General features: G+C 36.7%; 1 protein-coding gene across 1 annotated transcript; it reads left to right on the plus strand.

Moving 5' to 3' along the window:
* The first annotated feature begins 6,763 nt into the window (after nt 1–6,763).
* KDELR2 (KDEL endoplasmic reticulum protein retention receptor 2) lies at nt 6,764–26,217 on the plus strand. Its single transcript, XM_020965356.2, has 5 exons — nt 6,764–7,061; nt 20,202–20,302; nt 23,629–23,787; nt 24,889–25,141; nt 25,920–26,217. The coding sequence occupies exons 1-5, from the start codon at nt 6,971–6,973 to the stop codon at nt 25,952–25,954; spliced, it is 639 nt and encodes a 212-aa protein (XP_020821015.1). The 5' UTR covers nt 6,764–6,970; the 3' UTR covers nt 25,955–26,217.
* Nucleotides 26,218–27,634: the final 1,417 nt, after the last annotated feature.

The raw sequence follows: 27,634 nt of genomic DNA on the forward strand, positions 1-27,634 counted from the left end.
ATTTTTTGACACTTCAAAGGTAGGGCAGCTAGGCGGCACAGTGGATAGAGCACCAGCCCTGAAGTCAGCAGGACCTGAGTTCAAATGTGGCCTCAGACCAAACACTTGACACTTATTAGCTGTGTGACCTTGGGCAAGTCACTTAACCCCAATTGCCTAAAAGCAAAAAATAAATAAATACTTTTTGTACATCCTTGCAGTTTGTTTTGCTTAGGACTAATCCCTCCCTTAAACTACCCTCCCTCTAATTGCCTCTCCCCCTTCTCCCTTTATACTTCTATTTCCCTTCTCTCTTCTCTCTCCTCTCTCTCTCTCTCTCTCTCTCTCTCTCTCTCTCTCTCTCTCTCTCTCCTTCCTTTCTTTAACCAGTTCTGATGAAAGCAGGGTTGAAGTATCAACTGCTCTCTTCACCCCTTCTTCCTTACTTATATAAATGTCTAATTGTGTATCCTAATAATAAGATAATACCCTAACAATAAGATAATGAGATAATTTCCCCTAACTATCCTTTTCCTCCCCACTCTGGCCCCCAGTGTATTTCTCTTCTCTTCTCTTTCCATTACTCTCTTAAGATCATCAAGACATAACAGAACCACTCCCAGGCCTTGTCTAATTAACTCCCTCCACACCCCCTGATGATGATCAGTATCAGAAGAGACCCTGTATCATCTCTTTATATTGGAATATAAACACTTTATCTTTGTTTGGTCAATTGTCATTGTTTATATTTACTTTTTATGTTTTTCTTCACTCCTATTTAAACTTCAAAGTTTCTGTACAGTCTGGTCTTTTCATCAGAAATGCTTAGAAGTACTCTATATCATTAAAGGTCTATTTTTCCCCTGTAGGTAAACTGTTCTCTTTTTACTTCTGGATCATATTCCAAGTTCTCTGCTTCTTTGTTGGGGTGGCTGTTAAATCCTCTCTGATCCTGATTATGGCTTCTCAGTTCTTGAGTTCTTTCTTTCTGGCTGCATTCTCTGGATTTTGACTGTGGTACTCCTGGAGTTTTCATTTTGGGGTTCTCTTAAGGTGACTAGTAGATTCTTTTTATTTCCACTTTGCCCTCTGGTTCCAAGAAATCTGGGTGCTTTTAAAATTTCTTGAAGTATAATGTCTATGTTTTTTGGGGGGTCATGGCATTCTAGTAGTCCAATGATTCTTAAATTTTTCTTCCATGATCTGTTTTTCAGGTCAAATATTTTTGCTGTGAGGTACCTTATGTTTCCTTCTTTTTTGTTTCTTTTTAGCCTTTTGAGATTTTTTTTAAACATTTCTTGTCTCATGGAATCATTGGTTTCTATTTGATCCATTCCAATTTTCAGGGAGTTTGTTGCTTGGGCAAGGTTTTATACCTCTTGTGCCAACCTGTTAATCTCCTTTCCAGTTCTTTCTTCCATGGCTCTCATTTGTTTTCCAATTTTCCCTCAAGTACTCTTATTTCATTTATAAAAACATTTTTAACTCTTTTTTAAAATTCTTACTTCATGTGTTCCAGAAATTCTAATTGAATTTTTCTGAGTCTTGCTTGTAGATGTTTTGGAGTCATTGTCTTCTACATTTGTATCTTGAGTGCCCCAGGCACACAATATGTCATTATTGTGGTATCCTTTTTTTGTTTGCCCATTCTTCCAGCCTCCTTCCTGACTTCAGATTTGATATTAAGGCTGGGCTCTACTTTTCTGGAGGGAAGGTCTGGTCTGATCCTGTTGCTTTTTTTTTTTTAGGTATTGTGTATTGTGTTTTTATAGGATATCAAGAATAAACTAAGGTTCTACAAGCCTTCAGTGCTCACAAAGTGGTTTGATCCAGGGCAAAGTCTGATTGTTGTCCCACCCCCCCCTCCACCATTCCAAGCTCTGCAAATTCTTGATCTGGGTTTTGGTCAGAGGAAGAAGAGAATGCTGCCAAACTCAGCTCCAATCAGTCAGCTAGGAAGTTCTGCTGGTTCAGAGTTGACAGAACTTCAGGCTGTCCTTTGGTGTGGGATTCCTGCCCTGGTTATTCTTCTATAGGCTGGGATAGATGGTAGAACTGAGATTACACTCTACTCCTGGGGTCACAGACAAGACCACTGCTGCTTGCTTCTGAATTTCCTCCCCGTCTAACCTGGAATAACACTTCTGTGGCTAGGTCCCCTTTACAATCCACCTGGATGTGTGACCAGAACTGGGGAGTGGCTAAAGCTGCCAGTTGGCACCTGTACCTAAAAATGCCCCAATATGAGTTTAGGTTGCCTTATATTGGTCTAGAATCTCCTTTTACCCTGGTGCACAGCCTCTCCCTTAGTGCTCTACCAATAGAGTGCTGCTTCCCCAACCTAGTCTCCATTTTAGCAGACCTCTTTGTCTTCTTATACCAATGTGCGCTGGACAAAGGACTCATTGTGACTTTTTCTGATTTCCCCATCAAAGTTCAGTCTGGTGCATTTTCTAGATCTGTTTGGAGGAGTTTTGTGAAAGTTGGCTGCATTACTTCCTGCTACTCTGCTATCATGGCTCTGCCTGATTTTAAAATAGTATTATCTTTGACTGCCATGACTTTCGCCTTGGGCTTATCTCAACTGTTAGAAAATCCCTGCAGCCTTTGTCCTTATGACAGTTTCCTTTGCTTATTCAGACACAAAGAAATTATAGGAAGGAAAAGAGTCTCTATTGATATAACATGGCAGATCCACATTTATAAGTTAAATCTCAGTGTGATGTGAGTGAGAAGTAGAAACAATTCAAGTAGATTTTTTTTTACCAGGATTGGATGGGATTTCCATTCTGGTTTAATTTTAGTTTATGGCTAAAATCTTTGGCTATTTCCATATAGGACAGTTGTTCAGCAGCATCAAACTAAATGAAATCCCAGAAAAGATCAGAGACTAGTTGATGCATTGGTGGTCATTATACTACTTAGAAGTGAAAATGCAACACTGTGTGACATTAAATTGATTTCTCAGGTGCCTAGGATGTTCATGAGAGTGAGCAGAGAAGCTCCTCTGAAATTAACAGGGTTTTTCCCCCCCTCCACCTTACTTTGTTTTGCACTCTCTTGACCCTTGGAATTAACAGCATTGTTGTAGTAAGTAAATGGTTATTCATTCCTTACCAAGCAACAAACCAGTTATCCATCCTTCAGCAGAGCAAGATGCAGATCACCAAATAAAGCCTTTGTGGCTGCTGTGATGATGTCATTTCTGAAAATTTGCAGGATGCTTCTGGCCCCATGGCAACCAGAACATGCCAGGGCTCAGGAAAAGACTGAAACAGAGCTGCTTTTCTAATGAAAATTGCAAAAAGTAAAATTTTCAAAAACACAGATTCTCATTCTGTCATGTGGTTGGAGGCCCCCTCTCTACCTGCCTTTTTTTTTTAAAGACAGATCACTTAGTCCCCTAGCTTTACTCAGATGATTCATTAGCAAATCTGTGCTAAAATGTCACATTATTGAAAATCACACCTTTCACAACCAGAGTTAGAGAAGAATTCTTAGCCAAAGAAGAGATAAAGGTAATCATAAAAAAGACAGTTTGACTACATAGAATTAAAAAGATTTTCATGAATAAAATCAATTGAGACAGAAGTAGAAGAGAAAGTATAATGGGGAAATATTTGCATCAAATCTCACCAATAAAAGTCTGATATCCAAAACATACAGATAATTAACATATATATTTAACACCAAAAACCATTACCCAATGGATAAGTGGTTATGGGATATGAACAGTTTTCAAAAACAGAATTGCAAACTATAAATGACCTCCTGGAAACATGTTCCAATCACCAATAGTAAGAGGAAAAAAAAATGAAAACAACTCTGAGGTTTCACATTACACCATGCATATTGGCAGAGATAAAAAAAAAATAAGAACAGTAAATATTGGAAGAACTGCAAAAAGAGAGGCATGTTGATATACTGTTGGTGAAGCTGTAAAGTGGGCCAAGGGTTTGGGATTTTTATCCAGAATTATGCAAGAAAAGTGAGTACCCATACCTTTTGACCTAGCCATCCCACTATTGAGCATATACTCCAAGGATGGCAAAGACATAAACAAACATGTTATCTACTAAAATATTTTGTGGAGTCTTGTCTCCACCTCCTGGCTTCCCTGGCTTACTTCTCAGCCAAAATTCTACCTTCTACAAGAAGTCTTTCATGGGCCTCCTCGATGCTTGTATCTTCCCTCTGTGACTATTTCCAATTTATCCTGAATATATATTGTTTGTACATAGCTGTTTGCATGTAGTCTCCCTGATTAGATTGTGAGTAATCTTAAGCGCAAGGACTCTTTTGTCTTTCTTTGTATCTCCAGCACTTAGTACAGTGCCTGGCACATTGTAGGTGCTTCATAAAGGCTTTTTGACTTGACTTGCCCCTTGATTGACATATGGCCGAAAAAAATTTAGGTATGAGAATATAATGGAATGTTATTGTGCAGGAAAAACAGTAAATATGAAGAATTCACAGATATGTGGGATGATTTGTACATACTAATCCAGAGCAAAATAAGCAGAATCATAAGAACTATTTACATAATGACTGCAATAATGTAAATTAGATCACTAAAAGGAAGTTTAATTCTAGTAAGATAAAAAAAAACAGTGAAGGTGTCAGAGAAGAGACATTGAAACTTCCTTTCTAGGATTGCTGAATTGTGTCCATGTCTAGGTGCTCAGGAGCTTTTTCATGAAAAAGGTAGAAACAGTCTACATTTTAAATAATGGATTTTAAAGTAGATTTGGGGGATAAGGGTAGGTCCTAACCAATAATTTTAATTCACACAGAAAAACAGCCAATATGAAAATTCCTTCCACTGATGCAGAAAGGTTTGCAGCTGTGGTACAATGGATAGATCACAATCATTGAAGTTCCAGAAAACCTGAGTTCAAATCCTCATTCAGACACTTACTGCCTGTGTGGAGTTGGACGCTTAAGTCACTTAACTTCTGTAGGCCTTAGAGATTTCATCTGTAAAATGAAAAGGGTGAATTAGATGGTCTCTGAAGTTCCTTCTGGCTCTAGACCTCTGGTCCTAAGAAATCATCTTTAATTAATAGTCTTAGAGAGTAGACTGTGGCATTGAAGGGCTACATGAAATACTCAGGAGCACACAACTAGTATGCATCCAGAGGCATGACAATGAATCCAGACTCAGGAGTCAGAGAGATTGCCTCTGACATCTGCTACTCGTGTAACCTTGGTTAAGTCACTGTATACCTGTTAGTTGCCTATCTGTAAAATGAGGGAGGTTGGTCTAGACTATATTTAAATTAATTAATTTATTTTTAGTTTTCAATATTCACTTCTATAAGATTTTAAGTTCTAAATTTTCTCCTCCTCCCTTCCCTCCCCCACCCCAAAACGGTCTGCGATCAGAATGAGTTTTTAAAAATTCATAATTGAAGGAAATAGTTTTTGTCTGCAGCTAGTTGTTGGCATGTTGGTTCTCTTCTCCCCCTCTTCCCCCATTAAGCTGTGAGCCCCTTGAGAGCAGGAACTATCTGTTACCTCTTAGCACAGTGCCTGGCACATAGAAGGGCCTTAATAAAATGTTTATTGCCTGACTGCTATATTTCAATTTGAAGGTAATAAAAATAAAGATGTATTTTTTTTCCCACCCAAGTTCACAGAATCTCTGAAATCTATGCATGGATAGTAGTCTGGTTAGGAAGCCTAGGTTAGGAACTCTTTCAGAAACTATGCTTCTCTAGCATACTATTTGCTCTTTTTTTTTCTTTCTTCTGTTTTGTTTTGATTCTTCTTTCTTGTGATTTCTTCTATTGGTTCTAATTCTTCTCTATCTTCAACGATATCAGATTGCACATCATCTTGGGGAGGGAGGTGGGAAGGAAGGGGGAGAAAATTTAAAACTCAAAAGACTATGGAAGTGAATGTTGAAAACTAAAAAGAAATTAATAAACAAATTTTAAAAAGTAAAAAAAATTTAAAAAGACTTATAACATAACAGATATACAAGGATTAGGAATCTTAACAGATGTATCAGTGTATTCAATAAATAGGTATATCCTGAAAAAAAAAAAGAAACTATGCTTCTCTGAACCTAGGTCTTCCTGACTCAATGAAAGGAAATTCTCTCTCTACGCCAGGCTTCTTTTAAAAATGAATGTTGCTTGTATTTTATTTAAAATTTTTTTAATTTTATTTTTTTAAACTTTAACATTAATTTTTTTTAACTTTTGAATTCCAAATTCTCTCCCTTCCTGTCCAGACCCTCCCCACCCACTGAGAAGGCAAGCAATATATCAATTATATACGTGTTTTCATGCCTGCCATTCCTACCAACGCTAATACTATTTCTTCTAAGCTCGTTAAGGCTTACAAAGTACTTTCTTGTCAGCCAAAAAAATATTTTAAGTGCCTGCCCCGTGCTGATTATTGTACAAGACGCGGTGACGGGTTGAGAGAAATTCCCTGCCCTCGGGGAGTTTACAATTTAGTACAGAATATCAAAACATCTTTTAAGATTCCTTCCACAGCATCATAGAATACAAGCAAGAAAGCCCTTAGGTAATTTCTCCCCCTTTCTGAGCCGAATCATATCAGACTTCCTGCGCTGCTCTGCCACAAAACCTAAAGGATGACAGAACGCAGGGAGTTCAAAAATCCTCCTAAGGAGAGCGTTGGCAATCCGGGACAAACCCCAGGGAGGAGGATGCTCTGGCCGCGCAAGCGCACTCTGGTGGAAGAGTGCCCTTTAAGGGGCGTGGCCTTGAGGCCAGGGGGCGTGGCCCTAGGCGGGGGCGGGGGCGGCTCTCCTTTCCCAGACTACATTGGGCGCGGCGCTGGCTGTTCGGCCACGTCCGCGGGGCCACGTCGCTCCTTTATCTCGCCATTTTCGCCGCTTTCTTTAGGGGCAGCAGCTAAACCGCCGCCGCCGCCGCGTCCCGACCCCGTCCCGCCAGCCGCCGCCGCGCTCGCTCGCAGCCCGCCCCCGGCTTTGCTCGCTCCTGCCGCCGCCGCCATGAACATTTTCCGGCTGACCGGGGACCTGTCCCACCTGGCGGCCATCATCATCCTGCTGCTGAAGATCTGGAAGACCCGCTCCTGCGCCGGTGAGGGAGGCCCCGGGGGGCCGGGAGCGGCCTCCCGGCGCCGTGGGGACTGGGGGGCTGCAGCCGGGTCGGTTAGCGGTTCCTTCGTACTTTGCTCCCCGGCTCTCTCTTGCACTGCTCCCTCCCTGTCGGCCGGGTGATGGGGAGCTCTCCCGGGCCGTCTCATCTCCGCCGACCCCTCCCTCCCAAAGGACTCCCCCTGCCCCTTCCCGGGACCGAGGGGAAGCCGTGGCCCCTCGTCGCACTTGCTCCCGGAACGGCATCCCTGGCTCCCTGTCCTCCCCCAAGTCCTGGCCGAGCTGTCTCATCCCTCGCAGCTCCCGGGGGTTGTCCCCGCCTTCTCTCCCCTGCCAGGCTCAGCTTAGGGCCGCCTGGCTGCCTGGGTGCGGAAGGGCCAGGTTTCGTGTATTCCCTGGGTTAGGTGCTCGGGTTACGTTCAGGAAAGCCTCTGCCGCACAGAAGCCTAGGCTGTCTAGTAATCTGGGCTCCTGGGAGGGAAAAGAAAGTTTAGGATTCGGGGCCGTAGTGCTCCCGCCACCTCTCCTTACCCCCGATGCATGTAGCTCTCCGGAGCAGAGGACCGGGAGATGGGGCGGAGGGGGTCGGGGGGAGCCAGTCTAAGAAAATTACAGAGAGAAGTTTTATAGGAAAGGAAGGGACTGGCGAATTTGTTCCACCAAAGTAGCTTCAGCACACCTTACAAGTGGGCTAAACTTTTTGCAGAATGTGTAGATAGATGTGCAGGCGCTCAATTAATCTCAGATAATGTGTTCAGAGTTCTGGGAGTGAAGTTACAGGTACAGCTGATTCTGCACTTTGCAGGCCTTTGCCTGTTTGATTAGTTGAAACTTCGGAAATCAAGCCTCTGTGACTTTTCCCCCCATAAATTTTCATGTGTTTGCTTTGTGCAAGTGAACGGATGGAGATTTTCATTTGGAAGGATTCACAGTTGGAGAGATTTTAAGTATTTGGGTTCGAAAATTGTGAATCAATGAATCACGTTGCAAGGATGGGTACTCGATTGCATTTCCTGGCCCCTTCTGACGTGGCAGCTATTTGAAGGTGTGGTGGATTCAGTAGCAATCGCTGGATGCTGCTGGAAGAGGTCATGATATCGGTGTCCCTGCTGGTTTCAAGGACTTAGTACTTACCTTTTGGGTTAAGATAAAAACTAATAAACTCAGTTTCAGAACTTCTGTGGATAAAACTTGAAGATCATGTGCAAAAATACCCAATTAGCTTATGTGGGTGGGGGTGAACAGACTCTATGTAAATTTGCTACTATCCTGTTTATGCTTCATGGATTAAAACAGATTTTGTATATACCCTCATTTAATAACTAACTTTATTAAAGCCATTTTTTATATTTAACTCATAGTACATAGTTCTCTATTAGTATCATTTTCACTTTGCTAAGTGGAAAAATCTCTAGACTAGTTCCTTAAGCTTGGTAAATTTTGTGAAGAAATTCTTTGGAACCACTTATTCCCTGCCATACCGATTGAGATGAGAGGAAATTTGAAATTCTATCAGCCCTGGAAACTGACTGAAGTTCCCTTTGTATTTAAAAAATACTTTTAAAAACAGAAGTATATTTATACCACATAATTATAAACACAGTTATCAAGAGTCACTGAACTTTTGACAAATACTGTACATTTTTTTTCAGAAATTGATGTATCCTGAGTATTGTCGTGGATATTTTCATTGGGGCAATGAAAGGTGGACTTCAACATGATCTACAGGACTACAGTGTTTTTAAGTGCCTCTTTACCTCAATTTCCCCTTAAATCCTCACAAATACACTAATAATTCACTTATTTGAAAGTCTGCCATGAGCATCTTCATCAAATAAAAGAGTCATGAACCAGTAAATAGGCCAAAAAAAAAGTATGTGACTAGCCAAAATATATTTTACAAAGTCCATGAACAAAAATTGGTCCATGTTACTCATAGGAGAGCTCCTTCAGCTACCATATAGACTGCTTACACTTATAGATAATTCTAATAATAATTTCTAGCCTCACAGAAGAACAGAAGCAGCATTTTAAAAATGGGAAAAGAACTACTCTAGTCATGCCCATTGAGGGCAGTGATAATTGACAACTGACAAGGGGAAGACAGAAAACACAAGTAAGAAAAATTGCAGTGGTTAAGGGCCTTTTAGGGAAAGACAGACTTAACTCAGTAATTAGCAGATATTTTAGTGCAACACAGTACGTGTGTGTGTGTGTGTGTGTGTGTGTGTGTTTGTATCTGCAACAAACCTTGAATTACCAAGAAATGATTGCTATATTAGGTATATTCCAAACATAATTATTGAAAGTCTGTAATATATTTTGGAAAGATTTCCATCCAGTATTATTAAAATAAAAAAAAGTTTTCATGGTTTCAGCTATCTAGAATATTTGGTTATCCATAATGACTTTTACTCCTGTTTTACTCTTCATATTTAAACTAATACTTTGGTTAAACCCCCTTATGAATCATAAAATGTTAGCTTAAGCATTAGGCCTTGAATAAGAGATTCTACTTCATTTTTTGTTGATCCCATAAAGTATATATTTAACCTTCTGTTTAATTTGAAAATATGACCCTTGTGATTTACTATCACAGACTTTAGATTTTCCTCCCAAAATACAGAAAGGCCTTTGAACTAAGTATATTTCATAAATAGGAGGGGCCTGTTTGTGTTAGATATAGAAGAATTTTAAGGGTTAGGAAACAGGATGCTACTTTATAGTTTTTCAAGGAGCCTTGTATTAGTTTAAAAGATTCAAGGGGCAGCTATGTGGCACAGTGGATAGAGTACCAGTCCTGGATTCAGGAGGACCTCAGTTCAAATCCAGCCTCAGACACATAATACTCACTAGCTGTGTGACCATGGGCAAGTCACTTAACCCCATTGTCTAGTCCCCCCCAAAAAAAGGTTCAGAGGTTTTTTTCCCTACCCTTCCCAATGTTCACTGTTTTCATTGAAAGGGTTGAGGGAATTTAGGAAAATGTCACTTATTTTAGCCGCTGCTACATTAATCATAAGGGAAAAGAATAAGTGAATGTATTTGGTACATATTTTTGGTTGTTTTTGCAAGTAAATAACATGCAGTGTTAGTGCAGAACTAATCCACTTTCTATTATAAATCATTCTGGAAGACTCAAGATGTAATAGGGATTTTCATAATTGAAACGTAGTCTTCTGATCATTTTAGTTCCTTAATGTGAGTTTCTTGGTTGATTTTTAAAAATATCAAATTGTGTTACATGGTTTCCTTTGTGAACAAAAAGGTGAATTGCTATTCTCTGTTATCCTAATATGACATTTTTTTTCTTTTTGGCTAGGCATGGAGTTAAGTGACTTGCCCAGGGTCACACAGCTAGTAAATGTCAAGTGTCTGAGGGCAGATTTGAACTCAGGTCCTGCTGACTCCAAGGCTGGAGCTCTATCCACTTTGCCACCTAGCTGCCCCCCTAATATGAAAATTTAAAAATTGTTTGGGTATATTTCACAGTTTTTCAGAGAAGACAGTTACACATTTTGGTTCTCTCTTTGAAAGTTCTGATGTCATGTGGGAAATCTCGCATCTGTTCAGTGCTTGACATAGACTAAGCTTTCTGGTTGCTTCAAAATCACTGTTTTCACAAATACTATGAAAGAAAAGTACTGCTTTCACAAAGGTTAGAGTAAAGTAAACCATTTTGCATTTTTCTTGCATAAACAATCCAACTCTTGGTATCTTGTTTTTCTGGACTGTCTAATCAAAACCAGGTTGTTTTAAGTCTTTTTGCTTAACTTTTATGTGTGTGTGCCTATCATGGCTGTATTAAAAACTGGAACAAAAGTTCACCACTTATAAACTTTTAGTATCTCAAAATGTTGAATTTAAATAATTAGTGTTGAAGGCTTCATATAATAAATGAACACAGGCCAATAAAATGAATGAACTATCTCTGTGATGTTAACCTGTTTTATCAGTCTCTGTTCATTTAGTGACAGATTATTGAGACATTCTTTATTTTCTATAAGATAACTGAGCTTCTGTGGGTTGAAGTGTATAATGTTATGAGTCAGTCTGTGATTCTTGTACTATTTCATAGACTATCAGAGGCTATCTAGCCCAACTTATACCTGGACAGAAAAGTCTGTATAACACACACAAGTGGTCACCCAGCTTTTGCTTGAACATGTCCCAGTGTTACTTGGAGTTAGCTTCCAGGATAGCATATTCCTGTCTTGAATAACTAATCATTGGGCAGGTTTTCCTTAAGTGAAGCCTCAAACTGTTTATTTATAACTTCTACTCATTGTTCCGAGTTTTGCCTTCTGGCCAAGCAAAAGTCTGTTCTCTCCTTCCTATAACATCCCTTCAAATACTTGAAAACAGCTCATTCCCCCTTATTGACTGTTTCTTCTTAAGCTACACATTCCCAGTTCTTTCAGCAGATTCTCATGTGACATGAACTTAAGGCTTTTCTCCTGGCTGCCCTTTCTTAGACTCTTATCATATCTTTCCTAAAATTCGGTGCTCAGAATTGAATTCATTATTCCAGATGTGGTCTGACTGAGCAGGTAGGACCTCCACCTCCCTAGTCCTAGAGGTACTTACTCTTAATATAACCTAAGATTGTATTAGTTTTCTTAGCTCATATTGAACTTGAAGTTCATCAAGACATCTAGATTGGCCTGGAAACTGGACTTACAATTTCATTATCAAAGGGCTACCTCCTTCCCCTTGAGGAAATTCTCTTAATAACATTGGTTGGCACTTTCTCAGCAATTTATAATAAAGAATCCCCAGAGGCTTCATATTGATTTAAAACAACACAAGTTAACATTACCTATGTTGTATTTTTTTATTTTTGTTAAACACTTTCTAGTTAGATTTTAATCTAGTTCCAGACCTAACGTGTAACACCTGTGCCCAGGAGCACTGAAAAGTTAATTGACTTGCCTGGGATCACACAGCAAGTATGTGTTCAAAAAGGATCACTTGAACCCAGGTCCTCATTGCTTTGAGACTGGTTCTCTATCCATGCCACTTTGTTAAACTGGTATCTTGCCATTCTTTCTTCATCTTGTACTTATGAACTTGCTTTTTTTGAACCTAAAATGTAGGATTTTACATTTGTCCCTGTCATCTTATTAGATTTATCAACTGTTCTAACCAGTCAAGATCTTTTTAGGTCCTGACTGTCATGCAGTGTCTGCTAATCCTTCCTAATTTGGTGTTTTCTGTAAATTAAATGAGTATGCCGTCACTGTCTTTAAGTCATTCATTAAAATGTTAAACTACATAGGGCAAATACTGATTCCTCTGGTATTCTAAAAATCTTGCAGGTTGATATGAAGCCCTTAATGAATGACTACTCTTTGGGTCTAGCCATTTAACCAGTTCCAAATCTACTTATATTCTTGTCTAACACACATCTCTCCAGGTTTTCACAAAGCACAAAAGACTTTATCAAATATTTTGCTCACACAAGCAACCTCAGTGTAAAAGTTCACATCATAAAAAACAATTTAGATGAGCATAGGTGTAGGGTACCTTTCTGGCCTGTGGTTGGGGGATAACTCATAATCAAACATGAAATTTCTCTGGTTAAAATTTACTTTGAATTCTAGGTGGATTAGGTAATGCTCTGAAGCTCTAGATTTGAAGGAGGATATATGGTATAGTAGAGAAACCACAAACTTTTTTTTTTACTGATACTACTTATTTGAACTATTGTCCTGGTGTATTCTTCTGTTTCTGCCTTTTTAAAAAAAATTCACAGCAGTCTTCTCACAGCCTGTCTAAGATTAACTATTTCTATCTTTTGTCATCTGACAATTTGACAGGTGTGAGGTGAAACTTCAGAGAAGTTTTAATATGCATTTCTCTTAGTGATTTAGAGTCTTGGCAGATTTTCTTAGAGAACTTTGTATGCCTCTTTTTCCCTTATCATAGTCTACCTTGCAGTATACTTGTGTGCATGCGATGTCCTAAACCTCCCTCTCTCCCCATTATAAGTACCTTGGGAAGGCACGGTCTATGTTGTTTTTCTTTTTTCCTTTTATATTGCCTAGCTCAGTACATAGAATACAGTTGGCAGATAGACAGACAGATAGACAATAGCTCTATTTATATAGTGTTTTAAGATTTACAAAGTGCTTTATATATGTTATCTCCTTTGATCCTCACAAAAACACTGAAGTAGATGCTCCCCATTTTGCTGATGAAGAAACAGAGAGGTTGAGTAACTTGCCTGGGCTCACATAGCTGGTACAGCTAGTATGTGTTAAGATTTGAAATTAGATCTTCCTGACTCTAAGTTTAGTTCTTCATCCACTGTGCCACACCTGCCTCTACACATATTTCAATCAAATTGGATTCATAGAGGCAGACCCTTGATGCATGTTTGGATTTTAAGATTTTATAAAGATGAGACAGTAGGTATATATGAGTTGATAGTTATTGATGGTTTCTCAGTCTCCATTTTGGGGGTAAAAATGCCATTGGTTGGTTATCTTTTCCATTCTTTTGGATTCAGCCATTCTTTGAGATCTTGAGATTAGACCTCTTTAAAACTGGTTGCATTCACAGAATTAGTCTATTATCAGTCATTTCCTGTCTGTTAAGTTATAGTCAAACTCACTACTTTTTTTTTCTTGGGTGAGGCAGTGGGGGTTAAGTGACTTGCCCAGGTCACACAGCTAATGATTGTCAAGTGTTTGGTCTGAGGCTAGATTTGAACTCAGCTCCTCCTGATTCCAGGGCTGGTGCTCTATCCACTGTGCCACCTAGCTGCCTCTCAAACTCACTTTTAAAAATGAGAGTGACGATCAGTACTTCCCTAGTTCAGTGCCTTCTCTTTTTGAGTATGGTATTCATATTGTATAAGAAGGACGTTTCTGAGTAGTCCATCAGCCTTTGGTGTCTTTTATGCCTTGGTCTTGAAACAATATATTTTCCAATATAATTTTCATCACATTGTTGTACAGTACTTCCATTATCATCAAGTATGTAAAAATGTAGCTGTGGAACTTGAACTGCCATTATGTAAACTAGAGGGTCAATTCCCAGGTCCAGCCTGAACCAGATAAAAATGTCCAATAGAATACAACATCAGTAATGTTAATTTGTGGTCGTCTAAGTCAATATGTAGCTGTCAGCAAGAATATCTTTGTATTTGAGTTTAACACCACCGATGGAAATTATTAGTGTTAGACTTACAGAGTCACAGAAGATTTGTGGAATGCAAGGTTTTATCATGTACTCCATAACTTCTTTTTATAATCCCCTGGATATTTTACTCTTAATTAACATTTTCAGCATTGATAAAGGACATTGCAATAGCTTTTAGTTTATATAGTATATGGGTTAACGGATCAGTCAGATGCTCGCTCTAGCCATCTAGCTGCTATTACCTTTCCGATAGGGGTCATACTAAAATTAATTAGAATCCCACTTAATTACTGCTTAGCAACTAGAGTGTTTTGTTCTGCAAATAATAAATTGGCTCCCATATAAGATGATCCTAAATAAAAGGTAAGCTTTTCAAAGAGAATTTATTTTAAGTTAGAAGAAAAACATATGTTTTTGTTCCTTTTGTTATATAACCTTCACCTCACCCCATAAATGTGGGTTCCTCCTCCCTTTCTGAAGGTTCCATTTTTGAGATCAAATATCTATAATTGTTGCTAAATTAACTCAGGAAAGGATCTGCAATGCCATTTGTTATAAATGAGAGTTCTTATGCTTCAGATCTGAGAATGAGGCACATTGTATTTTTTGAAGTGTTTATTTTCATATAAAAAATAAACTTAAAGTACCTTATGTTTTAGTTAATAACAGGGATATTTGAAGGTTTTGCATCACTTTTTTAGTAGTACAAGATACTTTTATACCCTAGGCAAAGTTTGAAAATTGTACCTTTCTTTGTATATTGTCTATCAGAAGCCTTGAGCCCTTCCTATGACACACATTTAATTGGATTTACATGTTGAAGAGTGGCATTAAAATATGGGCATTTATTTAAAAGAAATTTTTTTTAGGGTGTACCTTGTTCTTTGTGTATGCCACCAACACCACTGTCCCTTACATGTTAAGTCCTAGGCAGAAGGCCTGCTTTTTACTCTTTACCCTGGCTTTAGTACCTTCTCTCTTTTTGGAGTAATGATTTCTTTAGGTATTTTCATCCCAATCAACAGAAATTTGCTGAGTATCTGTTTTTTAACAAGTACTAAGGATAATATCCTTTGATGTTGCTGTCATACTACCAACACACAAGGCTAAATGAATCATCAGTTTTACCTCTACAACATACCATAGGTCCATAAATAATGCAAACATTTTCTGTACTTAGTGTGCAACGTATATTTAGAGTTTTAATAAGTATTGTTGTGGAACTTAGTTTTCCTAGTGTTATATAAAGGATGTTGTTCATGTTCTAAAGAACATGATAATTTTATGTTCCACCAGTAATATTGGGAACATAATTTAATATACAGCATAACCAAATCTCTTATCTTGTACTTTGTCATACACATTTTTTGCTAAATTTGATTTAACCCCATAGAAAAATATTGGTATTTTAAGTTTCAAGATTGATTTGGATTTGACAAGGTAATTGCACCTTTAAAATGGAAAATTAATTAATTTAAAATACATATAAACATTGTAGAGAGTAAATTTAGTTTAGTTGTAGCTACTAAATTTTTATGATTTGTATCAAATTATATGCTTATGTCTTTGGCATGTCTCATTGACAGAAAACAATGCTTTAACTTTTTTTAGGAACCACTGTAACCTGCCACGTTCCTTCCTTCCCTAGAGAGATTCTTTGGTGTCCTTCCAAAGAATCTCAGCTACGTCCTGTACTTGTCATGACTGCTGGTATATTCTCTTTTTTTTTTTTTTTGGTGAGATGAAAAATCTACCATTAGCCATCAGCCAGTCAGCATTCTGGACAGATGAAGAAGTCCGAACAAAGTGCTAAAGAAAAAACAGTATAATACTGTATATAAAGCTACCAGAGATTTTCTGTAATTTTATGAGCTCCTTAGAGAACACTGCCTAATACAGAGTCCGCCTCTCCCCATTCATGTCAAATCGTCATGTCAGATCCTCAAATTCAGGTCAAATCATCACTACTACCACTGCTACTCCCTCCTCCTCCTTCTAGGAGCCCCACTCTGGCTTCTCGTTAATTCTTTGGCTCAGAAATTAAGGCAGCCTATCTTCACTTAAGTTATACTTCACAAAAGGATAAATAGGGTTGGGGTTGGAGAATTTCAAATTGGCATGCCCAGATTTGACTCTCCAAACACCTGATACCCAGAAACTGTACTGTATCTGCTGATAGTTGCAAAAACACAAAATATGAGGCTACAAATGGGGCTATTAACTTATGAAATAATTTGACTTTTTTCTCTAGAAAATGATGTTGGGCATCCCTCCCCACCCCAACTTGGTAGAGCAAGAAGTTAGGGTTTTTCTCATTTGAAAACTAAAAAGAGAATTTCAAGAATGCTTGTGCTTGAAAAATTTGACTAGGAAATAAAGCATTTTTATAGCAAGTCTTGGAAAACCCCTTCCCTTTAAGTTAGAGATTCCCCCTACCCTCCCAAAGAGTAGTTATTAGCAACTATGTTAGAACTGTGCTGTCTAGGATTTTCAACTCTTTTTCCTCTGTTTCCCCCCCTCCCCTTTTTTATTCATTAAGTAGACATAGCAGAGAACTTAAGTGTATTTTTAGAGTTATTGTTGAATAGGATCCTATGTTCCTTGTTTTTAATGATAAAATTAAATTAGAAACTTACAGAATCTGGAGAGCAGTCTGTCAGCATATAGTAAAGTTTACAAAAATAATACCTTTTGACCCACTAATTCCTTTATTAGGATTATACTCTGAATTACCAGAGTATAAACTTTAAAAAGGGCCAACTTCAAAGATTTTCATCATGGTATTGTGTATCGTTGGAAAAAAATGAAATAAACTTAAATATCCTGTCCTTCAATATGAGGATTGTGCACTGATGTATTGGAATCCTATAAAGCAATTAAGTTGGACAAAGTATGAAGAATACAACAAAATCTGGAAAGATCTTTATAAAATAATGCAAAGTGAATAAAGCCAAACTAGGAGAATGGAGTACACACTGATAATATCAGGAAAAATGACTGAGAATGAATGAATAGAACTGAGGGAGAAATTGAAAACAAATATTTTGATACTTTCTGCATTACAATTAATTTAGATGTAAATAATTAAGCAACTATGGTTGCAGATATTTAAGTTTCTAGTAGAACATTTAATTTTTGTTTAAGTAAATGAGTGGAAAAACATTTCTCTTTCTCCTGCTCTCAAATGCTTTCATTTTGTTCTTTGCCTTCAATTCTATTGTTAACAGACTGTCCTTCATATTATAGTTACATACTCTCCCTCAGATTATTCTGTAGTTAATTTTCTAGGTACTTGTTGTTTACACAAATAGAATGTAAGCTTTCTGAGAGCAAGGGCTGTTTCATTTTGTCTTGGTGTCCCCAGTGCCTAGCACTGTGTCTTTAAGTAAATGCTTTAAAAACACTTATTGAATGAGAAATTGAAGAGTAAAAAAAATATTTTCAGCTAGAGGGACGGCAAGGAATGCTTGTATATCACCTGAATTGACTCTAGGAAGAAGGTAGGGATTTCAATACTTTCTCAGGTTTAGTGAGTGGAATTCAATTCTAGGCTTGAGGGACAGCAGTGGTTTGACGTTTTGGGGAATAGGACCCGGAGTTTTAGCTCTCTCCTTTGTCCTCCTATGACTCTAAAGTAACAATTTAGTTACTTTTTAATCTTCTCTTCAACTGCTCATCTCGAGCATTGTAAATATTTTTTTAACAAGGAAGAAAATGACAATTTCTAAATCCCTTTTGAAAAAAAAATGACAATAGACCAAATGATTTTATAGCTAGGAAGTGATATCCATAAGAATTGTTAACAGTGTCCTTTAATTAAGACTATGTAAATATTGTCCTGGGAAAATAGGTGTATGTGTGATGGGAGTATCTAAACCCAAATTAGGTATTTGTTGAAGGAAGAAGAAGGGCAGATATGTAGAAAATAATTCCTCCATCACTTGATACATTCAGCTAATGGTAAACATCTTAGTCACTTTGGAAGAAGGAAGGAAAGTGATAGGCTGGGTTTATGTGAAACATCTCCTTTTCCTCACTGATAAAATGAACATTTGCCAGTTCACTTATTTTCTGGGATTTGAGAAAAGAGACAGTGTGGTATCATGGAAAGAAAAAACAATTATGTCATTGACTTCTACAAGTCAAGTCTTTCTAGGCTTTAGTTTCTTTCTCTATAAAGTAAAGGAGTTGAACTTGATTTCTAAGTTTGCTGTTAGTTCTGATTCTCTAATAGATCCTTGTGAATGAGATAGCTCTAGTATTGTGCTCTACAGTAGAACAATTTGGATGCCCTGTTGCACTTATGCTGGGATCCTACGTGAAATTTTCTTTGTCATATAAATGTCAAATTATGGGTGTCTAAAGGTCACACTGTTTGAATTGCTAATCACTCACATTTACATAGCACTCAAGGTATGTAAAGGGCTTGTCTGGCAACAATTCTCTTTGGTAGGTTATGATTTGCCCATGACCAAAACAACTAGCAGAAAGCTTGAGATGGCATTCGTGCTTGGGTGTCCTGACATCAGATCCAGCATTCTTTCCTTTCTACCATGCTGTATTTGAGGTTACCACTAATATACAGAATGTGCTATGTTTATATCATGAAATATGGATAGCAAGCAGTTTAAGAAATTAGCACAACTACTACCCTTCATTTCTTATAACACTGTTTTGTTTTTTCCTTTTATTTTTTATTTTTTTTCTTTTGGCTAGGCAGTGGGGTTAAGTGACTTGCCCAGGGTCACACAGCTAGTATGTGTTATGTGTCTGAGGCCAAATTTGAACTCAGGGCCGGTGCTGTATCCACTGCGCCATCTAGCTGCTCCCTGTTTTTTCCTTTTACTTGATCTGGCATTTCGTTGCTGTGAGGAACTCCCAGTGAGAAACTCTTGTCTACCAAAGCAACTGGACAACTGCTCTGTAACTTAGAGTCCTAGCTACCTAGAGTACTAAAAGATTAAATGATTTGCCCAGTAGGGTCACACGGCCAGTGTATGTCAGAGGACTAACATGAACCCATGTCTTCCTGACTCTGAGGCCTATTTCCTACCCACTATATAATGCTGCCTTTCTGGCTTACCTGGCTATCACTTACATCTTGCTGTTTCCAGTGTCTGACAGTCTTTGTAGCTCAATAGGACAATAAGATGATCACTAGGGTTATGGAGGTGGGAACAAACGAGATATGCTTATTCCAATAATGCTGTCACTTTTAGCGTATCTGTGGGACACACTGTATGTGCCTGAAGAACTAATTTGTAAGCCATATAATAAAACTAATTTACTATATTTTATAAGCCCATCTCATTTTTTGTCTTTCTTTATTGTCTGCCTTATTTACCAAACAATTCCAAATGAGTTCTTGTTTCTGAAAATAATTTCTAGCTTTAAAGGAGCAAGATTTGCTAGCAGTACAGAAGAGAATATCCAAAAATATTCTTAACAATGAAAGCATCATTTGAAATAAGTATATCTTTTCCTATTTTGACTTGTTTGAAGAAGCAGATTCTCGTTTGGAGATTGTGTAAAATGCAAGCTAAGTGACACAGTGGATAGAGCACTGGCCCTGTAGTCAGGGAGACCTAAGTTGAAATTGGCTTCATGTAGATACTGTGTGACCCTGAGCAAGTCACTTAACTTCTGTTTACCTCAATTTCCTCAAGTACCTCATAGGGTTGTTGTGAGGTAATAGTTGTAAAGTGCTCAGCACAGTGCATGGCACAGAGTAGGTTCTATATAAATGCTCATTCCCTTCTCCTTCCTCCCATATATACATATGCGTATGTTCTGGTATGGTTGTTTTTTTTAAGTCATATTACTTTGTATACTTTCCTCCTGAGGAACGTCACTTAATATTAATAAATTCAGTTTTCTTTTCCTTTTCTGTTCTTATGTGAACCCAACTCAACTTTACCTGCAGATTATTTTAAAGCATATTATATTCTTGTAATAATACTCCTTTCTGCTTCTTTAGGTATTTCTGGGAAGAGCCAGCTTCTGTTTGCACTGGTCTTCACTACTCGTTACCTGGATCTCTTCACTTCATTTATTTCACTGTATAATACATCTATGAAGGTATAATATGCCAATTAACAATAATTATTACAACCATAATTTATTCTTTTTTTGGTATTTTTGTTTAATTCTGTTGCTTACCTAGTATAGTTGTAAAGAAAATGCTTTTATAAACTGTAAAGTATTTATATAAATGTGTGCTATTATTCACTGTGCATTTAGTAAAAAGCTGCAAGTAAGGCCATACTTAGATGTGCTTTCATGACTAGGACAAAGTATAACTGGAAACTGATACACTTGTTATGGATATTTGATTTCTGTTTCAAAGAAAATAGATAGTAGTTAAAATACATTAAGCTTTCATTCCAGATTCTCAAAAGATTATAGACTTTTTCAAGCTTCAGGTTTGCCCCTCTAGGTAAGGAAAGGAGCTATTACACCTTTTATTTATGTTCAGAGAGGGAAATTAGATTGTCTAAGGAACCCAAGGTGGGGATATATAACAAGGAATTGAAGTCAGAATTTATTTGCACTCTCAAACTATGCTATTCTGTGTAGATTCTATTCTAATTTCTTCCCTCTTCCTCAGTTGAAATTTTCTTTGTTGAATAAGTGGATCCTGTGACTCTCAAATGTGCTTTCATTTCCCAAAGTGTGACTTCAGCTTCAGCATCACGAGATTTGAGGCATATGTAAAATAAATTTTAATTTTCTGCAGTTTGTTAGTTCTTAATCACTAATTTATATAATCCTAATTGTCAGAGACTTCTAGCCTTCCAAAAAAAAAACCCTATTGGGTCCCAACAAGTTGGCTTTCTAAGTACAAACTCTTTGCAAGTTTACATGTATATAGGTAAGACTATTTTTGTGCCAGAAGTACTAGTTTCAATTAGAATTCTCCTGATTCCCATCCAGAGCATACAAGGAATACAAGAGTAAAATTAAGGCTTTGTAGATAGTGGTACATCAAGGAAAAGATGGTTTCATTTTTACTATTTGCTAAAGGTCGTGACCCTGATATACTTAACATTAGAAACTCCAGATAACCAAGGACAGTTCTTTATAACTAAAGAGTTTAATGTTCTCATGTTCAGTCATTTGGAATTGCCATCACTCAATAGAATAAGAGTGTGCAGATCCACCAGATACCAGAACTTACAATCTTATATTAGTGGTTTACATTTCCATCCAAACAACAACACTGTTGGCCTGCCTCTTCCAGTCAGACGTTTGTTTTTGCCCAGGATGCAAGATATATTCTCTTATAGTTCCCTAGATAGATAGTGTAGTTCCATTTTAATCACTATGGTAAAAAAAAAGTAACAGTAACAGTGTCTAATGGTAACAAATGTTAAGATTTGTATTGCACATCAAGGTTTACAGAGGGCTTTGCATCCATTGCCTTTTTTGATATATATAACCTTGTGAAATAAGAACTACACATATTATTATCCCCATTTTATAGAAAAGGCATCTAAGAATTAGGGAGGTAAAGTGACTTGCCCATGATCACACAACCAGTAAAAGTTGGAGGTGGGATTCAAACCCAGGTTTCTCTTGACACCCAAGTCCAGCACTTTTTCTACCACACCCTATGACTTCCTAATATAATAGTATTGGTTGGTTGTTCTGCCTTGCCTATGGTGTCTCGACTTTAAATCACAGAACAGTCAAGTTTTTGCCTGGTTTAACCAATTTGAGTATATTTTATTTGTAAGTAAGAGAGACTTGTTCTTTGTTCTTAGTATTTAAGAATGTTAAAAATTAGGTCCACTAAATTTCTTACATAAGGCTTTATTGTAACATGGAGGTGATCCTAGATTCTTTAAATCCTAGATTTAGCTGTTCACGAAGCTAAGATCTAATAGGTACTACCAGACTAGAAAAAAAAAAAGACTAAGTAAAGGTCCAGTAATGGACTGTATGTCTTTTGTCCAAGGACTACCCAGGTAAATTCAGAAAAATTCATCACCAGCACAGCAGCTCTTGAAAGACCATCTGCTAAGTCATGGAGGAAGTACAATCCCCTCTAGAGGGAGCACCTACACTGCTAAAATAACAGACCATTGGAATATTAAAGATAATTCTTTAATAAAGTCTTGACATCTTGGTCTTTCCAGGAGGCATTGTATTCACTGATCAGAGTTACCTCTTTCCCTTTCTCTAAAACTCCAGTTAGATAGATATAGGGCAAAGGGGAAGAAAAACTTCATTCCAGCCAGAAAGAAGACAAACTAGAAGATAAACAAATGAGGGAATCATCTTCATCATTGCCTCTTGACAGCTTTAGAAATGAACAGGAGATTATAACCAACCAAAAAAGATTAGACAGATACCTCTTTTCTTACTATTCTGTGATCCAAATAGCTTTTCAGTATAAAACAAAATATTAATATAGATAATCTCAGCCTGTAATAACCTGGGAATTAGTGACCTCTAGAATTTAAAAAAAATTTAAATTTATTTTGAACTTAAATATGTAAAGTAGAATTTTTTTTAAACTTCATAACATTTTACTACAGGAAGATTTAATATATTCTTGTTTAAACCAATACATATGTAAAACCAAGGGGAGAACTGCTAAGGCCACAAGAAATTAGTTTTCTTGCTTTTAATAGTTCTTTAATATGTGATCTAATAATTATTTTTAAATAATGTTAAATAACACACAGAGCTTAATATGTAGCTATATTGAGTGAATGTTTCATTATATGAGAGGCTAGTTGTTATTACAAAATAGCTTCCTCTAATGTTTTCTTGGTGGATCCATCTTTGCCTTGAAGTCTTTTCAGGAATAAATTTTTCCAGAGGATAGGTAAATATCTGATATCTAACGTGTGTGTGTGTGTGTGTGTGTGTGTGTGTGTGTGTGTGTGTATACGTGTATATATACACAAATATATGAGAACAAGCAAATAATGTAACTGTCAGGAAATTGGGCAACTATATAGATGTATGGATGTGTACAGAAATTATACCTTTAAGAGCAACAATAGTTATTTCAAGCTATTCACATATGTGATTTAGTTTAACCAAATGAATATTCACATCACAAGAAAGAGTAGTGTTTTATCATTTTGAAAGTCCAGAGTTCAACCAACACATATCTTAATTGGTACTATTTAATATTATAAAGTTTAACATGTAAATTAAATAAGCCATACCCAGAAAAGGGCAAACCAAGAAATACTTTGCTACTCCTTTAAGAGTGAACTAGTTTTTAACATGAATCCAACCTAAAATTTTTTCCTGGTATTTTATAGCTTCAAATGATATGAAAAATATATTTCTTTCAGTTACACATATATTTTGTGCAGGGAAGAGCTGAGAGACTTAGGAAAGAAACAAATTAATGACATTCTGATTTTTGCTTTCTGTTTTATTAGCTTATCTACATTGCTTGTGCATATGCCACTGTGTACTTAATCTACATGAAGTTTAAGGCTACGTATGATGGAAACCACGACACATTCCGAGTGGAGTTTCTGGTAGTCCCTGTTGGAGGGCTGTCATTTCTAGTCAATCATGATTTCTCCCCACTTGAGGTTAGTTAAGAGGTTGGTGGGGACTTTGAGGGGAGTACTAGGGAGGGAAGATGGGCTGAGGAACAGGGTGCTTTTAAGGTGATACATATATTTTCACTAGAACCACTGATTGTGAGAATCTGTTGAATAAGAATATGATATATTGAAAGTCCAAGTGTAAAAGAAATGTTTTTTCCTTTAAGTTGCTGCCTTTTGTTTTTGTATCATTCATTTCAGAATGTATATTTCCTTCCTAGGAATATATATTTCCTACCCAACTGGTCTTCTATTGTAACAAAGATTTAAGAAGAAAAATTACTTTGTTTTGTAATGTATGTCTGTCTTGTTTTTCCTTATAATGTGAACAAAAACAGAATCTTATTATTTTTATTCCTATGCTACCTATTGTGGTGCAATGCACATTTGGTTACTATTTGAAAGACACAATCTCTTACCAACAATTTATGGCATCCTTTAATGCAATCAATACTGCATGCTAATATTGTTCTGTAAATTGTTCACCATAGGGAGTATCTCTTATAAGTAACATTTTTCCCCTAATTGTTCAAAGCATTGTAATTTTTTATATTGTTATACTTCCATTATTTGATAGGTACTTTGATTCTATTAATAGTTTAAGAACATCATTAAAACTTTGATTGTCAAGGTATATGAAGTACCATATTTTTTATGCATAAAGTTCATATAACAGAATTATACCAATTTTTTAGCTTGTAGGGTTTTTTTAATCTTAAAGATTAAAAAAATAATAATGAAATTGGCTTGTCAAGGTGAGAAAAAGAAAATCTGGGCTGATCTTTGTAGAAAAGTAGTGAGAGAGAAGTTTTTGGAGGTAATATGATCAAGAACAGGGGAAGCCAGTAATCACTTCATATTGCTCATGTAAAGGGCTGACTCTCCCTCACAGATCTATTAAGTGTAGAAAATTGGTGTGTTTCATGTAAGAAGATACAATGTTTAGCCTGGAATCACAACCAAAGAAATGGAATTGGATTACTGTAATTCTTCATTTGGGACAGAAATTTATAAAGCATGGGTACCTTTGCTGTTTTGTGATGATAATTAGTCTAGTAACTGTAGTTGACTAACTTATTTTTACAGATCTTGTGGACCTTCTCCATCTACCTTGAATCAGTTGCCATCCTCCCACAACTCTTTATGATCAGCAAAACTGGGGAAGCTGAGACTATCACCACTCATTATCTTTTCTTCCTTGGTCTGTACCGTGCCTTGTATCTAATTAATTGGATTTGGCGCTACTATTTTGAGGGTTTCTTTGACCTCATAGCTGTTGTTGCTGGTGTGGTCCAGACTATTCTCTATTGTGACTTCTTCTATTTGTACGTTACAAAAGGTAAGAATTCTGGGGCATCTCGTATACTTGGTATTAAATCCTACTTATAAATGCATTCTGAGGGAATAAGCTTTAGCTTATGGGTGACATAATGGATAAAGAATCATCCTCTTGGGAAAACCTGGGTTCAAGTGTCACCTCTGAAACCTACTGACTTTTTGACCTTCTCAAGTCACTTAACCTCTCAGTACCTGAGGCACCTCTAAGACGATAATGTACAAAGCACTTGCTGATCTGAATTGGTAGAGACAGTTTCCTCCTCAGTAATGAGATCACAGGTTTGGTTCTCTGTCTTAGGAATAGGACTGTTCAATGTCTCTAACAGACACTCTCTTTGAATGTTGTGTAAACTCATGAAGTTTGATAGTTTGAAACTAATTTTGGACTAGTTTGAAAGAGAAAAAGATCATTTTTGGTGAATCTGTCAATTAGATTTTAAATAGGATTCTAATCTTTGTGCAAGTTAAGACACATGATCAGAAAAGAGCAAGTGACAAGATTACAGTATCTTGAACTTAGACATTTCTGACTGTTATTCAGAGTCAGTGTGTAGGCAAGTAAATAGCTTTTAGTTCCTGTTTCATATTCAGAAGTGCATAGTTAATTGACTCTGCTTCTCATTTGTAATAGGCCTATTTTTCTTCCTTATGGTGTATTAGGTATAATCATTATGTGATACATTCTCAAATGTTTAGGGATGAGAAGAGAGATAAAATTAGAGAACCATATCATCTCAATATTGTGACATTTTCTTGTTTTTTTTTCTCTCTTTTCCCAGTACTCAAGGGAAAGAAGCTCAGTTTGCCAGCGTAAGTGCCAAAGACCATCGCCAGCATCTGTCCTTCGGGATGTTTGGACAGAATTCTTATCACAAATAAAGGCATAAGATGCTTGAGACAGAAAATCAGAAACTCAACTTTTTTTTATTGCAGATAGTCATCAGCGGCTCTGTAAGAACACAGAGGAAAGTAAACCAGCGGATTTCTGTTTTATGCATCTTGCCTTATCTTTTTTTTTATTACTATGTACAAAGATTTTTTTACATAAAGAAACTTAATGCTGTATTAATAAATTCAGCGTGTAGTTTCAATTGGAGTATTTCCAAAAGTGAGGTTTTTGTGAGGTTGTTTACAACCAGGAATAAGTGCAAACTTTTTTATTTTCAAGAATTCTTTGAAATTGCTAACTTTGTGTCTACAATGAAATTGTGCTACTTGGCAGTTGGTAGATCGTATATTTTTCCTTCAATTCCACTTGCATTCCACTATATTTATTTTTTGCCAAAAGATGAATTATATTTGTTAATTGAAGTCTGAGACATGAACATGGGAAGTATGAAGTGTTATGTTCAATATCTATTACCATCTGATGCAGAAATGACCCTTAGAAATCACAGCTGTACCATTTAAAGTTGACAGGGATGATTTGTCTTTTAGATCTATATTTTTCATTACAAAAAAAAAATTAAGTTGTGACTAGAAAGAACAATCTGGTGTTGGGGACATCAAAGGCACTTGCCTTCTACCCATATTAAATTTCATTTGGAAGGCTATTTTGATGAGAAAAGAATATTCAGCCTCTAGATTTAAATGGGCAGTGGTTTTTAATTATTTGGTTTGTGATACATATTTCTGTCGTTCATTTGGTGGGTTGCAATAGGAGGCATATTAATTATATTGAATATAGAATCCTCCTAAAGTTTGTGATTGCACCTCTACAGAATGGACTGTAAGTTGTTGATTACAGTAATCCATTTTAAATGCTCTCCATGTTTATAAAAAGCAAAAACCAACAAGTATTCCAAAATGAATACTTTTACAAGTAATATCCATGCTCAGATTCATTTGATGTCACTTTTGGGGGATTAGTTATGATTTACAGTTGTGTTTTTAAATTGACAGCACCAATTATCATTCTTTATATTCCTTAATGACTTTTTTTTTTACTGAGCTGTTGCATGATATATCCTGTGTTACCATCCAAAATAAACATTTTATGAAACATAGAATAATCTGTCTTTGTTTATGAATTAGTTTTGAAGCATCCTGCTTATATGACTTTAGTTTTTTAAAATTTGCAACAAAAGCTCTAGCATTGTGTGAACTTAAAGTCCATTTAATTATTATGCTTGCTTTTTCTATTTTGTAAAAATCCTAGATTTGTTTCCTTCTGATTTGCTGTTATATTTTGACATTGCTTCATTTTGATTTATGCAAAAGTTGATGTTAGGTTTTTATGTGATGCACCATAAATATTAAAGTGTTGAATACTAACAGTACTTACTAAAAGAAGGATATAGTCTTGCCTTCTGCACTAAAATTATTTAGGGGAAGTTTTACTTTTGTGTAGTGGCTCTTTTAGTGTCACTAAACTAGCAGGGCAACTGCATAGTTACATATCTCATACCTTTTTGCTTCTCCATGTTCCCTTTCTGTTCCCTTTTCTTGATGCTTTCCCCTTTTGTATGCCAGTTCATCTTCTTCCTTCTTTCCA

The sequence above is a fragment of the Phascolarctos cinereus genome, unplaced genomic scaffold, assembly GCF_003287225.1.
Source record: "Phascolarctos cinereus isolate Bilbo 61053 unplaced genomic scaffold, phaCin_HiC Scaffold_4;HRSCAF=312, whole genome shotgun sequence".
Classification (NCBI taxonomy): domain Eukaryota; kingdom Metazoa; phylum Chordata; class Mammalia; order Diprotodontia; family Phascolarctidae; genus Phascolarctos; species Phascolarctos cinereus.